This window comes from Pseudomassariella vexata (assembly GCF_002105095.1).
Source record: "Pseudomassariella vexata strain CBS 129021 chromosome Unknown BCR38scaffold_3, whole genome shotgun sequence".
In the NCBI taxonomy this organism is placed as follows: domain Eukaryota; kingdom Fungi; phylum Ascomycota; class Sordariomycetes; order Amphisphaeriales; family Pseudomassariaceae; genus Pseudomassariella; species Pseudomassariella vexata.
In genome coordinates, this window is record NW_024467958.1 from 2,207,393 (window position 1) to 2,220,083 (window position 12,691).

Sequence of the window (12,691 nt, forward strand, 5' to 3'; positions counted from 1 at the left end):
GCTAAGAAAGTTGCGTTCCTGTACCTTGCTGTCAACTTCTCAGATCATTTGTCTGCACCTAGGCAGACACCGTACATCAGCCAATCCAGCGCTTTGTTGTCTCCAACCTATCAAATAACAAGTCCGGGTTGAGAAGCCAGCCCCTGATCGTACGATGGGTTCGTTATTGGAGTCCACGGATGTGAGGAACAAGCTCGAAGATCTCTCCGGCGTTGTCATCAAGCCAGGAGAGAATCCATACGATGCCCTCATTGCGGCCTGCAATGATGATCCGGTACGGTTACGGACTGCCGTATATAAACACCACGAGGTCTTGTTGGACTGGATAGTTGCTTTGCTGCACCAATTGGGTTTGGGACTTCGGCAACGCAACTGCCATATGCAACGGGCAATCGGAATCTATGTATTTGGAAGGAGACTCAACCATGCTGACAGAGTCGCAGGCCCAGATACAGGCACTCTATGCAGCACACCGGACGAAACGCAATGCCCAGCAGAAGGAGAAATTTTTATCTCCTGATTTTAAGGAGCTCATTATCGATCCGTTCCTCTTGCGGCTCGAGAACCCGACTATAGAGCCAGGCTTCCAGGACACGAGATACTGCATGACTTTTTGGGGTCGTCCTCCAATCCACGCTCTCGAACTAGCCGGCCAGATTCAAAAGAAGCTGAAGGCTTGTGCACCTAGTAAGTGACAGCTTTCTTGAATCGTGATATCGTAGTTTCCAAGAAGTGAGACATCATATCTCGTATTCCATAGACGCAAATTATAGCGAGCCTCTTCGTGGAAGACAGGGCTGGCTCTTCAAGGCTGACGCTACCATTCTCTAATCTTGAACCATGCGCTTTGCAGTTCTTGTACCGTTGTCTCACGGAAACTGAACCTACTATAGAAAAGACTATGGACTTTTTCTACTCGTTGGATCTCATTATCAACTAACATGGCCAACCAGACATCTGGCTCATGCCACTCCATCGAATGCATATCACAACTCTCGAACTCGCATTCTCCAGAACAGCCGAGGAAATAGACGCTATCAAGTCTGAACTGCGGCCAGCTATCCCATCTGTAGCTAGTTACACGTACGGTCACCGCACCCGATTGGTCAAGCCCATGATATCATACGACCTTTCGGCGTTCGCCGTCTCCTTCCTGCCAGCCTGCGGAGAGCCCGTGATCTCGCCTCCGCCTGTGGCTCCCGATACAGCAGAAGTTGCGCAGCAAGGTGATCAGTATACGTATCACCATCTCAGACGGGATATGTGGGACCTGGCCAAAGAAGCGGGTATGACCGTTGACTCGCGCTATGTCGTGCCCAGCGCACATATAACTCTGGGAAGGTAAGATTAGGGCCCTTGGCCTTCAGCTAATACGTACGCTAAATCCGTTGAAGGTATTTGACGCATGATGATCACGCAACTCCAGAGAAGAGGAAGAAGTGGGTGGAAGCTATTGACGAGATCAATCACTGGCTGGAAACCGAGATCTGGGGCAACGGGAGGGAGCTGATAGGGGAGTGGGTGGTTGGCCAAGAGAAGGGACTTGACGTTCGAGTCGGTACTCTATGGTACGGAGCAGGTCGAACAGTTCTTCTGGGAGAGGGCTTTTGAAGACATACATATGCAGGGCATTCCCAATTTGGCCCTGGAACATATACACTGGAGGCAAAAGCAGCTTGGAGCAGACAATGACAGCCTCTTTTTAGTGACCGCTATGTTCTGATCTGAGCCTTTGTCTTGCACACTGCAAGTTTTAGAGTTGAAACTTGAGATCAACCCAGAGACAGGGCTCTGCCAGGTACTCAGGTATTCACAGTGGTTGCTTTAGACCATTCTAGATCGTCGGCACAAGGACCGACGCATTGTTCAGTGAGTTTTTTAAATCCTTGCAGTGCACTAAAGATCAAGCTTCCCTCGATGCCTTCGCAGCAAAAGACTCGGTTCTCTATCCGACCTATGTCCCTGCCACATCATGCTCATCAAACTGAGATCAATACTCCTATCGCCATTGTATCCGGCATGATGAACCACCCCTAGTGCCAATTGCCATGAATGATGAAGGTGTCCGAATATGAAAATGCGTTTAGAACACCAGAGCCGCACCCTTCGTCTTCTTGTCACCACTGTACACCCAGTTAGTCAGATATACGGCCAGCATGGTCAAGCATGTGATTTCGAGGCAACGTACCCAAGCTCGAAGTGCTTGCAACGCTTCAGCGCCAGTTGCATCTTAGTCTTGCATGCGACACATTCCAATCTTAACACGACCTTCTTCGTTGTCTTCGCCTTCTTGTGGAAGACAGGCTTGGTCTGACCACCGTAACCGGCTTGCTTGCGGTCGTAACGACGTTTTCCCTGTGCGAAGAGCGAAGCCTTGCCTGCCTTGTATTGGGTGACCTTGTGCTGCGTATGCTTGCGGCAGTCCTTGCCCTTGCAGTAGGTCTTGCGAGTCTTGGGAATGTTGACCTAAAGGATAAATTTCAGTCAGCCTTTCAGCTCATTGATCTTCGTATATACGTTCATTCTTCGCGGCGATCTGAGGAGAATTCAGTCATTTCAATGCGCCAGGTCCAAGGGAATCCATGCGTCCCAATGCGTCTCGCGCACCGGCTCAATAATATGGCGCAATCACGATCGATAATAGGGATCGTGGCATCGTCGGGTTGCTCGTCGTTTCTCTCGCTTCATTGCCCCCATGTCCATCTTCTGCTCCTAGTTTCCATCTCCCAGCTTCAAATCCCAGCTTCGAAACCCAGCTTTGTCGACATGACGTACTGAATCCCCTCGGAACGGCATGGAAATCAAACTAAGCGTGTGCATACGTACCATTTTGACAGCGTTCTCTGGATGCCGGCTCGAAAGGTGGTCGTGGGTCTCGTAGAGTTGGTGTGAAGTTCGACAATCTCTTGACTGGATCACGAAGGTATTTTTTTGGGAAACCGCCTACTTTGTGGCCCGGAGGTGTGCGCGCTAGCCGAGTTTGAGGGGTCTAGGTTGTGGCTGCCTTTGCCATTTTTAGCTCCGCAGCCACAAGTGGACAGCACTCGCCACAGTTGATCAACACCAAATCTGAAATCGCGACTTCAGATTCCAAGTCTAGAGCCCACCTTCAAGTTCAAGTTTCCATTGGAAAGTCCGGGTGCAGTTTGAGGTGGTCAATTATTTGCAATGTTACCTATTGTGGAGAAAATACCAATGCATTCAACTCTTCATGTAGTTTACTTGCGAACATGGCCGGCAACACTAAGCTAATGTGGTACCATGTTTGAAAATTCCAGAGCGTGAAGCATCTTGGCAGATTGCGAATACAACATGACCGCATCTCGACATGTTCGAAGATGTCCAACGAAAATAACCGATGCACGTTTGACCTCATGATCTGGACGAATTGTTTATTTGTTGTGGTGTATGCCCCCTGCTAACCTATGTCGCTCAACTACAAGGGTTGAATGTGGATTGTCACTGTCAACTTCTCCCGTACCTTTGGTCTGAATCCTCCCTGCAGTAGACCTTCAACAAGCAAGAGGCGACCGGGACTTGGGAGTCGCTCAAAGATACAAAACCTACATATTCCTGTCTTAGCCAATCTCAGGTGGCGAGTCATTTCTCCTACTATGTAAGAATTTGGTCGGCATTATTACACTGACAGCAGCAACTGTACCAGTTGCACTGGGGCCAATCATCAAGAGACCAACGCCATCAACGGCTGTAGTTCTGGAAGACCCGTCATGGACATTCATCTTCAAGACTCCGCCAGCCGCCCAGCAGAGCCATCCGGGGACATTTCGCAGCGACGAATCGCCGGCGTCGGAGGCGTTGGAGACCTAAAGCCGCCAACCAAGCCGTCATCGGCAAAATTCCGCGATAAATGTTGTCCAGACTAGGAAGCTCGTGAGAAATGATTTCGCTCATCGCCGTGCAGGTCCTTTCATTGCGGGGCAAAGCCGGGAATAATCATATTGCCGCCTCGATGTTGTCACGACAGGATACTATTCCCATGCATCTTTTAAGCTTATTCCTGATGGATTTCTCACTTGAGCAGTAGATTACATTCTTCAGGTCTTACTTGCTAAGCTGATAACGGAATCAAAGACTTGGGCAAGTATCCACTTCGAGTTGCCTTAAGAGCTCAAGACCGGGTAGGAAGGAGGCCCGTCGACCTCGATATGGGCTTCCATCCGTTATGGGGATGGTGGCCGCCTTTGGTTTCACCGATACTCGGCACTTAGATCTTTCACTAGAGCACTGATTGACTGGGGCAGAAACTGAGAAGCACGAGGGATGTATCATGTGGGTGTAGTTAGCCAAGTTCCCCAGACTATTTTTTTAACAGTTGTTCTTTGTTTGTTGCGACTCATTATGTTTTCGTGAGAGCCTCACGTTACCATACCCTATCGCCACTCACCTTGAGCCCTATACCTCGCTCTCGACATCAAAAAGCCCATTGAGGGGTTTATAAGACCTTTACAGAGGTGTCTGAACATTGTTCGCGCCATCAATAAGTGGCGTATCCTGTAAAAGAAATCAAGAGTACAGATCGCTGTCGTTGTATCTTTCAAGCTTCCCAATCTGAGACAGTTTCCTCATGTTCGAGAGCAATGCAATGGAGCGTGACCGTCATGAAGGCCAAAGTCAGCAGAGCATAAACTCTCAAAATAACGACGCGTCCCACAATGATGACTCCGTTTCCTCAGAGCCGCCAGAGCACCCGTACCTGGAACGCTTCTCAACCCACCAATCATTGGGTCCAGATGCACCGATCGAATGCCGCGAGTCTATCGTTGAAATCCCAGATGAAGTATACGACCGTTTGCCTAAGCACAGAAAGCTCGTCCTCGTCTTGCTGCTCTCTTTCTGTGCCTTCCTGGCACCCATCTCCAGCACGACGGTTCTGGCAGCAGTGAGTCATCCTCGGACTCCTTAATCCCCTTATTTGTCATATCCTAGGAATAGTAGACTCTGTAAAAAGAAGTCATGCTAATTGCTGACTCCGCGAATCCATAGGTCCCAGAAGTTGCCGCCGAGTATAACACTACTGGAATCATCATCAACCTGAGCAACGCTATCTATATGCTCTGCATGGGAATCAGTCCAATGATCTGGGGTCCGATTAGTCAGGTGTACGGAAGAAGATGGGTGAGTCGGGCCACCAATCATTCTCAACTTACCACAAAGAGAACCTCTGACACACCCTTTCTCAGGTAACCCTAGTGACGGCTGTAGGCTTTCTTGGATGCAGCATCGGAACCGCACTAGCACCGAACCTCGCCGCCTTCTTCGTCTTCCGCATCCTGACGGCCATCGAAGGAACCTCGTTCATCTTGGTAGGATCTGCGGTGATAAGGTTTGTCGGCGCCTCCTTATTCAACCATGTCCGTCGTGTAGATACACTAATACGACATTGCAGTGACATTTACAGACCAACGGAGCGCGGTACAGCGATTGGGTGGTTTTTATCCGGAACTCTAATCGGACCTGCGTAAGTCCAGCCCCCGGGAGCTCGTTCATGCACTCAGTTTTTGACAGCCAGCCCCTTTTGACTGGAACTAAACCTATGACCGTTGGAACTTTAAAAAGCTTGACTCAGTGTACTTGTCCTTCTGATAACTAACCCTGGGTTTGCAGGTTCGGTCCTTTTGTGGGTGGTATTATCGTAACACACACCTCCTGGAGGGTTATCTTCTGGCTGCAGACTGGCCTTGCAGGCGTAGCGGTTGTAGGCTCCTTCTTTCTTCTGCCGGAGACAATCTACCACAAGAAGATCGATGACCTGAGTGGCTACAGCGGCGTCGAAAAAGGCAAGGTCCTCTGGGGGATGATAAACCCGTGGCGGGTCATCAAGCTATACGAGTATCCAAACCTCCTGCTCACAGGCTTGGGGAGTGCAAGCCTGCTCTGGAACATGTATAGTCTTCTGAGCCCGATTCGGTATATCCTGAATCCGCGGTTTAACCTGACGACCCCCATGCAAGCTGGCCTGTTCTACCTTGCCCCAGGATGCGGCTATTTTCTGGGGACGTTCGCGGGCGGACGTTATGCTGACTATGTCGTGAAGAAGTACATTCAGAAACGAGGGGTGAGAATCCCCGAGGATCGTATGTATTCGGCATTGCCGTTTATGGGTATCGTGATTCCTGCCTGCGTACTGGTATATGGATGGTGCGTCGAGACGAACCGGGGCGGCATCCCGCTCGTCGTCATCGTCCTATTCCTACAAGGTTTCGCTCAGCTCTTCTGCTTTCCCTCACTGAACTCGTACTGCCTGGACGTGATGCCGGGCCGGACGGGGGAAGTGGTGGCGGGCAACTACGTCTTCCGGTACATACTAGCCTGCGCCGGCACGGCGTGCGTCCTGCCAGCGGTGGAGGTCATGGGCGTCGGCTGGTTTTGCACCATTAGCGTGGTCCTCCTGATCCTAAGTTCCCTGGGCATCCTGGCGACGGTTTGGTGGGGCAAGTCGTGGAGGGACAAAGTCGACGCCAAGAAGAAGGCTAAGCGCCTGACAGAGAAGCCGTCACATCGTGGCGCTGCTCAAGGCCTTGGCGGCAATGCTCATATCGCTACTCCAGCGGCCGAAACGCAGCGCAAAGACGAAGTCTAATAGAAGACAACCACAGACATTGGGATGGACCAAAATAGCATCTCCGGGGCGAATAGATCTGAAGTTGATTACTGTGTAGCCCGAAAAGCTGGTATCAGTTTGAGAAATCAGCCCTTCGTGTCCAGCATCGCGAACAACCAGCCAAACATCTAGACTGAGACTCGCCGAGTGTAGAACAATTGGAAACGATAAGCACGTCAACGGCATAAGCCAAGTCAAAGCCAAACTTGGCAGGGCAATCGTACGGCTATTGCTTGCGGCGCCGTGTCATTCTCTGCCCCGTCACTTGTCACGCCTTTGTTGCTAAACGAGGATGACATACTATCGCCGTCTGGTCAGGGATATCAGACGGTGGAGGCTGTTTCTAGAAACCCACGGCGTCGCCGTGAGCAGTGCACTATCCTCCGGGTCCATCCAAGTATATGTTCTACCAATAGCTGTTGAGGGAAGCAAGCGAGTAATGACTATGCTTGCCATGGTCACACTTGAGAAGGAAATTATGACTTCGTGTCCCTGTTGAAAACCCTAAAGCAATTCCGAGCAGCAGCCACTTACTGAGTAGAGGTCCAATTTGTTTCTTACAGACCCACCTCTATAGGGCACCACCGACATGGCTTGAGTCTTGGTCTCATTATTGGTAAATCTTCAAAATTTGAACTCGAAAAGGTTTTTGTTGACCATTGTTTTGACAAATCGGCTCGCGAAACGAGTCATGAAACGGGAGCACTTTCATCGCTTAAGTCGGGCAAACTGGACCCGCCGAGTTGCCGCTACGTGCATTGTTTCAGCATGGCTAGCTGGATTCCTGTACCCCCATGATCAGACGGTCCGAGAAGGTGCCCGGCATTCAGGTAATCGACGTACTGCCCGCCTCTGACAAGGGCATTAATAGATATCAGGATGGTAATTCCCCATAGAAAGGTGAAGAATGACGTCATTATCACAATAAGTTCTGACGGGGAGCCCTTATTGAAAGTACCAATTTGTGACTCTTGAACTGCCGATCGCAACCGTCTTCGGTATTCCGCGACTTGCCTGGGTTGTGAGATTCGGTACTCGCAGAGCTGGCTTGGCTGGGTTGAGTTCCACTGACAGCTGGCTCACCACAAATCCCGCAATTCCGTGCCCGGCTTCATGGACAGAGTCACCGACTGCTAAATTTGAGACGTTCGAGTTGATGGCTGCAGCGTAGGTAGGTAACACGAATTTGGAGTCCGGAATTGGCTGCGCACTCGATAATTCAGGATCATATTGGACGAAGTGTTTCCTTGTTCGCAGTCCATACTAATGTATAAGTGCTGGTGCAGACTGAAGTTGGCTGTGAAGGTACTTATCGAGCTAAGTGCCTGGCGCTCCTACTAATGCACAAGCCAGTGGCTTATTAGAGATCCTAAAGTTAACTACTCGCCGGCTGTAGTAAGCGCAAGGCATGCATCTGTGCATATTGCGCAAGAGGGATTCCAAGTCTGAATACGATGAATAAGCATCTTAACCAGGTGGGGTAAGATGCAGCAGTCCTTCGGGTTCCATGCTGAGACGGGTGGATATCGATGAAAGACTGGGCATCCCAAATGTGAGTATCCCAAATGAAGTTCGGCCTCATGTCGTTATCCGCGCGATTCGTGATGCTTTGGCAGATGGCAGTCGCATCAAGAGACGAGTAGGTGTTTGCAAAGCGGTTTGGCGAGGTTGCAAACAGACGAAATAAGTACGTAGTGGACTTGTGGAGCAGGCCGACCTGGACTGACCTGGATGTCATGGCTTTGGAAGTCGCGCCACTCCCGTCCGGACAGGTGACAGGTCTACCAGTCGACGTTTTGATACGCTGGCCCAATGAACGAATCGCGCGACCCTTCGCAAGCTTCTCGGTTGTTGAACCGGTTTCGCCCGTTCGTGGTACTGTACATATGGCTACAATTCTGCCAAATCGAAATTGAATAATCTCCGAAGTTGGCACCAAATAACATACGCTTGTTGCTTTCGCCCATCAGATCTGCGTTCCAACGTCACACATTCTTCATGTTGGTACACGGCTGCACGCAATCTACTTGACCTAGTAGCAAGCGTAGCTCCGAAGGTCTGAGGTTTATCTAGACCCCATACGGACATGGGGGTAGTAATTGGGCTGGGCAAGCAAAGTTCGCCAGCAACTCTCAAACATACCTTGTATTTTATGGGAAGAAGAGGATCGATTCGTGTCTGCAGGTTCATCGAATGGGCTGTAGTGAGCAGTGACTTAGTTCGTGCATTGGTATAACGGCCCTGTTCAACCTGTCGCTTGGCATCGATTTGCATTGCTTGCTTGGCCGCAAGAAGACAAGGGTGTCGATCACTTTTGCAGGTGCCGACCCCCCCCCACTAGATCCTGCTCTATGATAGGCCTCTCAGAAGCAGGAACTGTTAAGCGTTAGTGGAGGCTCAACTGTGCAACCCCAGTTTTGCAGCCCTGATGGCTTACTAGCGTTGGGCGATCAGGAAGGAACCGCCGACTTGTCCATTTCTAGACGTAGAAGGTGGGAGGGTGGCATGGACTCATCAACCCAGAAAAGAGAATCGCACAGGAATGTAACTACCAATGTGCATTCACTGGCAAACTGGATCGATATATGTCCAACTCGTCAGTTTCTATTTTGAAAGCCAAAAAAGGACTTGCAAAGCACAGATCTTGAAGGATGACTGAGTTCAGTTCGGTTGGAACCATTGGGTGAAAGATGCAACGCATTGACGACCTTCGAGGCCAGGTAGTTTCTAGATCTGGCGAGCAGCCCACCCTTGAAAATCCAGGTCCCAGCACTCCAGCGAAGACAGGGAGGTATGCTGGGCATCAAATGACCGGGGGTACCGCATGGCATACACTTATCCTGCATCACTAAGATGACCCTACGGGCCAGGGCTGCCCACAAATGAAGCGGTACGGTTCAAGTCAAGGATACGTAGATTTTGAGTCAACGTCTCGAAACTGTAAAGCTGCTCGTGTTTTGGACCTCCGATCTGAGCACCACACCACACATAGACACACATACAACACGTTCACTTCCTATTCCCTCCCTCTGGCTAGGTATTCTCGGTTTGTTGTTTGACACAGCATCTCATCCCCCAAATAATAATTCCTCCCCACCACATTACATACCTGGACTTGTATTCACTACTTCTTCATCACCTACCGCGCAACCCGTTTGGGAACAAAGACACCTTTTTCCCTTGTCCTTTTTTATCATCACCCGTCCACGCCGTTCATTGACCTAGGCCCTACCACAACAAAATTGTTTTCCCCCTGCAGCCCACCTCACACCCGAGCGACGACTGCATCACGCCAAAGCAACGTCTTGCAAACGCTCATTGTCGTTAACGTAGCCGGTGCCGAGGAGGACGTACTACTTGAAGCTTTTTTCTTCGATACCCTCTGACCTCAACTGCTTCGGTCTTTCCCTTCTTTGTCCCTTCTTTGTCCCTTCTCTGTTCCTGAAGCATTACAACCGAACTTGGGGCAACCACAAGGAGCTCTTTCAAGACTGCAGACCAAGACATCTCCGGATTGTTTTTCGATGCTAAACCTTGATCTCCTCCCAACCTGACGACCCCCATACCTCGCCTGCAATGGACAAGGTATCGTCGTTCTTTCTGCGTAAACCAGACTCCTTCTCTGGCCTCATGTCGCGAAAAAGCGAAGTATACCTGCCAATCACCTCAAAACCGCAGCCCAAATTCCGTGTAAGAGCATTACTAGGCCACTGCCTCTACCGGAGAGTGGTGTTATGGACTTTGATCGTCATCGTATTACTCTCAGTCACACTGTTCAATCCGCGAATAACACAACGACACAATGTCTTGGATCTGGTCCACGTCGGCGTGGGAGAGGTCGCAGAGAGCAAGGCAGAACAGACGGGGGACCTGTCCCTCACTAAACAAGATGGGAAGAATGACGCAGATGAACGGCCTATGAAGTTGGATGAAGAACACAATGATGATGAGCAGAGTGAGAACAAAAGCGAGAGTACGAGCGAGGATAAAGAGCGGGAGAAGAAAAAGAAGGAGAAGGGAAAGGATAAGCAAAAAGAAAAGGAGCAAGCGAAAGAGAAGGAAAAGGAAAAGCTGAATGGTCCTCACTGGCTCCGATACAAACAGTAAGTTGCTCACATCAACTTTTCCGTTGGAAACATTCGCATCTGACCACGATCAACAGTCTCGATGGGTACTACAACGGCTTGAGGTCGCTGGTTTCCTTCTCCGACTACATCCCTGAATATCCTGTCGCACTGGACGCCAGCCAGCCCACCGTAGTCGTGCCGACAGTACACCGCACTGCTCTTCCTACGCCCACAGTATATCGGTCACATCCAGACTACGATTCGTCCGAATACAGGAGCGAATACCAGAAAGTGAAGCCCTGCTACCTCGATGCGAAAAGGAAAGTCCCAGTCCCCGAGCTCTACGCTTACAGCGGTGTCCCACAAGGTCAAGCCAAGCCCGCACTTGGGTCGTATGATCTTTTGGGCCTCCGGGAAGACGTTTGTTTCGATCGATTCGGTCGGTACGGTCCTTATGGTCTTGGCTACCCTGTCTCTGAAGGTGGAACGGGCGAGGCGACCGATACGGAGCACGAGGCTAGCGAATACGTTTGGCAGAAAACGGGTAAGATCAACTGGGACGACATGGACTGGGCGGCGGCACAGGATCGCTGCACCCAAGACAACGAAGCCCGTTTCTTTACTGGCAACAAAACCCGTGACAGTGAGATCGCCAAAGTTCGACCTCGAAAAATCCATCGACAGGCCGTGGTGGTGCGAACGTACGTGGGCTTCAAGTGGACGGCACATGCGCTGCTCAATTTCCGTGCCATGATTTCCGAACTCAATCTGCAGTCCAGTGGCGAGTATGACGTACATTTCTTGCTCCATGTCCGCGACAATAATGCCCCGATTTGGGCGGATCCGGCGACGGCTCAACGTATACTCGATGCCAATGTACCTCCCGAGTTTCATGGCATCTGTACCCTGTGGTCCGAGGCTCAGATGAAATTATATTACCCAGGCGATTTTGGTTACACGTTTGAGAATCCAAGCAACGGCGATATCCACGGGGTGTATCGCAGTGCCCATATGCCGTTGCAGCATTTTGCCAACATTCATCCCGAGTATGAGCACTTCTGGAACTGGGAGATGGATATGCGCTGGTCCGGGTCCTACTACGAGCTCTTCGACCGCCTAGGCAAATGGGGTCAGCAGCAGAGCCGCCAAGGTATGTGGGAACGTGCCAGCAAGTACTACATCCCCGAGCTGCATGGCGACTGGGATAATTTTACCAAGATTGTGGACAAGGAGACTCGGACGTCTGGCCGGAGATCGATCATGGGCCCCGTCATTTTTGCCGGCAAGACGAGCCTTCAGCATGGTGAGGAGGGCTTCCTTCCCAGAACTTGTGCTACTGGCTCCGACATGAAACTCTGTGGTGTTGGTGAGGACGCAGATCTCATCACGCTGAACCCCCTATTCGACGCCGACCAGTCCGGCTGGGTATTCGCAAGCGATGTCACCGGCTATGACAAGCAATACCAACAGCCTCCTCGACGGTGTGCCATAGTGACTGCGTCAAGGCTTTCTCGCCGGTTGCTGTCTGTCATGCACGAGGAAACATGGCGCCTGCACCACAGCATGTTCAGCGAGATGTTTCCGCCCTCAATGGCATTCCATCATGGCCTCAAGGCTGTATATGCGCCCCACCCCGTATACCTGGACCGTGCATGGCCAGTTGACGAGATCGAAAAGGCGTTCAATGGCGGACGAGACCACACGTCTGGCGGCCACGGCAGCCCCTTTGACTTGATGAATGAACACAACCACAAGGGAACCTCGTGGTACTACAACAGCGAGTTTGCCGGTCTCCTGTGGCGACGGTGGTTGGGTTATGCCCAGATGGATGGCCGTGGAGATAATGGAGGCCGAGCAGGTGAGGGCACGATGCGTGGGGGAAGAGACGAGGAGATGGACAAGAAGAACTCCGGTCGCTTGTGTCTGCGCAGCATGTTGGTACACCCGATCAAATGGGAGAACCCATCTGAGCGAGACTAACGACTAAAAACTTGTATTTTTG

General features: G+C 50.9%; 4 protein-coding genes across 4 annotated transcripts; 3 read left to right on the forward strand and 1 right to left on the reverse strand.

The window, feature by feature from the left end:
* Positions 1-154: 154 nt before the first annotated feature.
* BCR38DRAFT_455641 (60S ribosomal protein L44) lies at positions 155-1,611 on the forward strand (the record flags this gene model as incomplete). The annotated part of the gene is made up of 4 exons (XM_040861822.1): positions 155-274; positions 444-687; positions 954-1,341; positions 1,395-1,611. 4 exons carry the CDS (start codon positions 155-157, stop codon positions 1,609-1,611), a joined length of 969 nt encoding a protein of 322 aa, XP_040719052.1.
* A 257-nt stretch (positions 1,612-1,868) lies between these two features.
* On the reverse strand, positions 1,869-3,002 carry BCR38DRAFT_138419 (zinc-binding ribosomal protein). The gene is made up of 3 exons (XM_040853612.1): positions 2,827-3,002; positions 2,189-2,466; positions 1,869-2,123 (listed from the first exon to the last, which is right to left on the reverse strand). The coding sequence occupies exons 1-3, from the start codon at positions 2,827-2,829 to the stop codon at positions 2,084-2,086; spliced, it is 321 nt and encodes a 106-aa protein (XP_040719053.1). The 5' UTR covers positions 2,830-3,002; the 3' UTR covers positions 1,869-2,083.
* A 1,601-nt stretch (positions 3,003-4,603) lies between these two features.
* On the forward strand, positions 4,604-6,601 carry BCR38DRAFT_336385 (major facilitator superfamily domain-containing protein; the record flags this gene model as incomplete). Its single annotated transcript, XM_040855451.1, has 5 exons — positions 4,604-4,900; positions 5,005-5,140; positions 5,212-5,344; positions 5,408-5,479; positions 5,626-6,601. The coding sequence occupies 5 exons, from the start codon at positions 4,604-4,606 to the stop codon at positions 6,599-6,601; spliced, it is 1,614 nt and encodes a 537-aa protein (XP_040719054.1).
* Positions 6,602-10,198: 3,597 nt separating this feature from the next.
* BCR38DRAFT_455643 (uncharacterized protein) lies at positions 10,199-12,669 on the forward strand (the record flags this gene model as incomplete). Its single annotated transcript, XM_040861823.1, has 2 exons — positions 10,199-10,725; positions 10,785-12,669. The coding sequence occupies 2 exons, from the start codon at positions 10,199-10,201 to the stop codon at positions 12,667-12,669; spliced, it is 2,412 nt and encodes an 803-aa protein (XP_040719055.1).
* Positions 12,670-12,691: the final 22 nt, after the last annotated feature.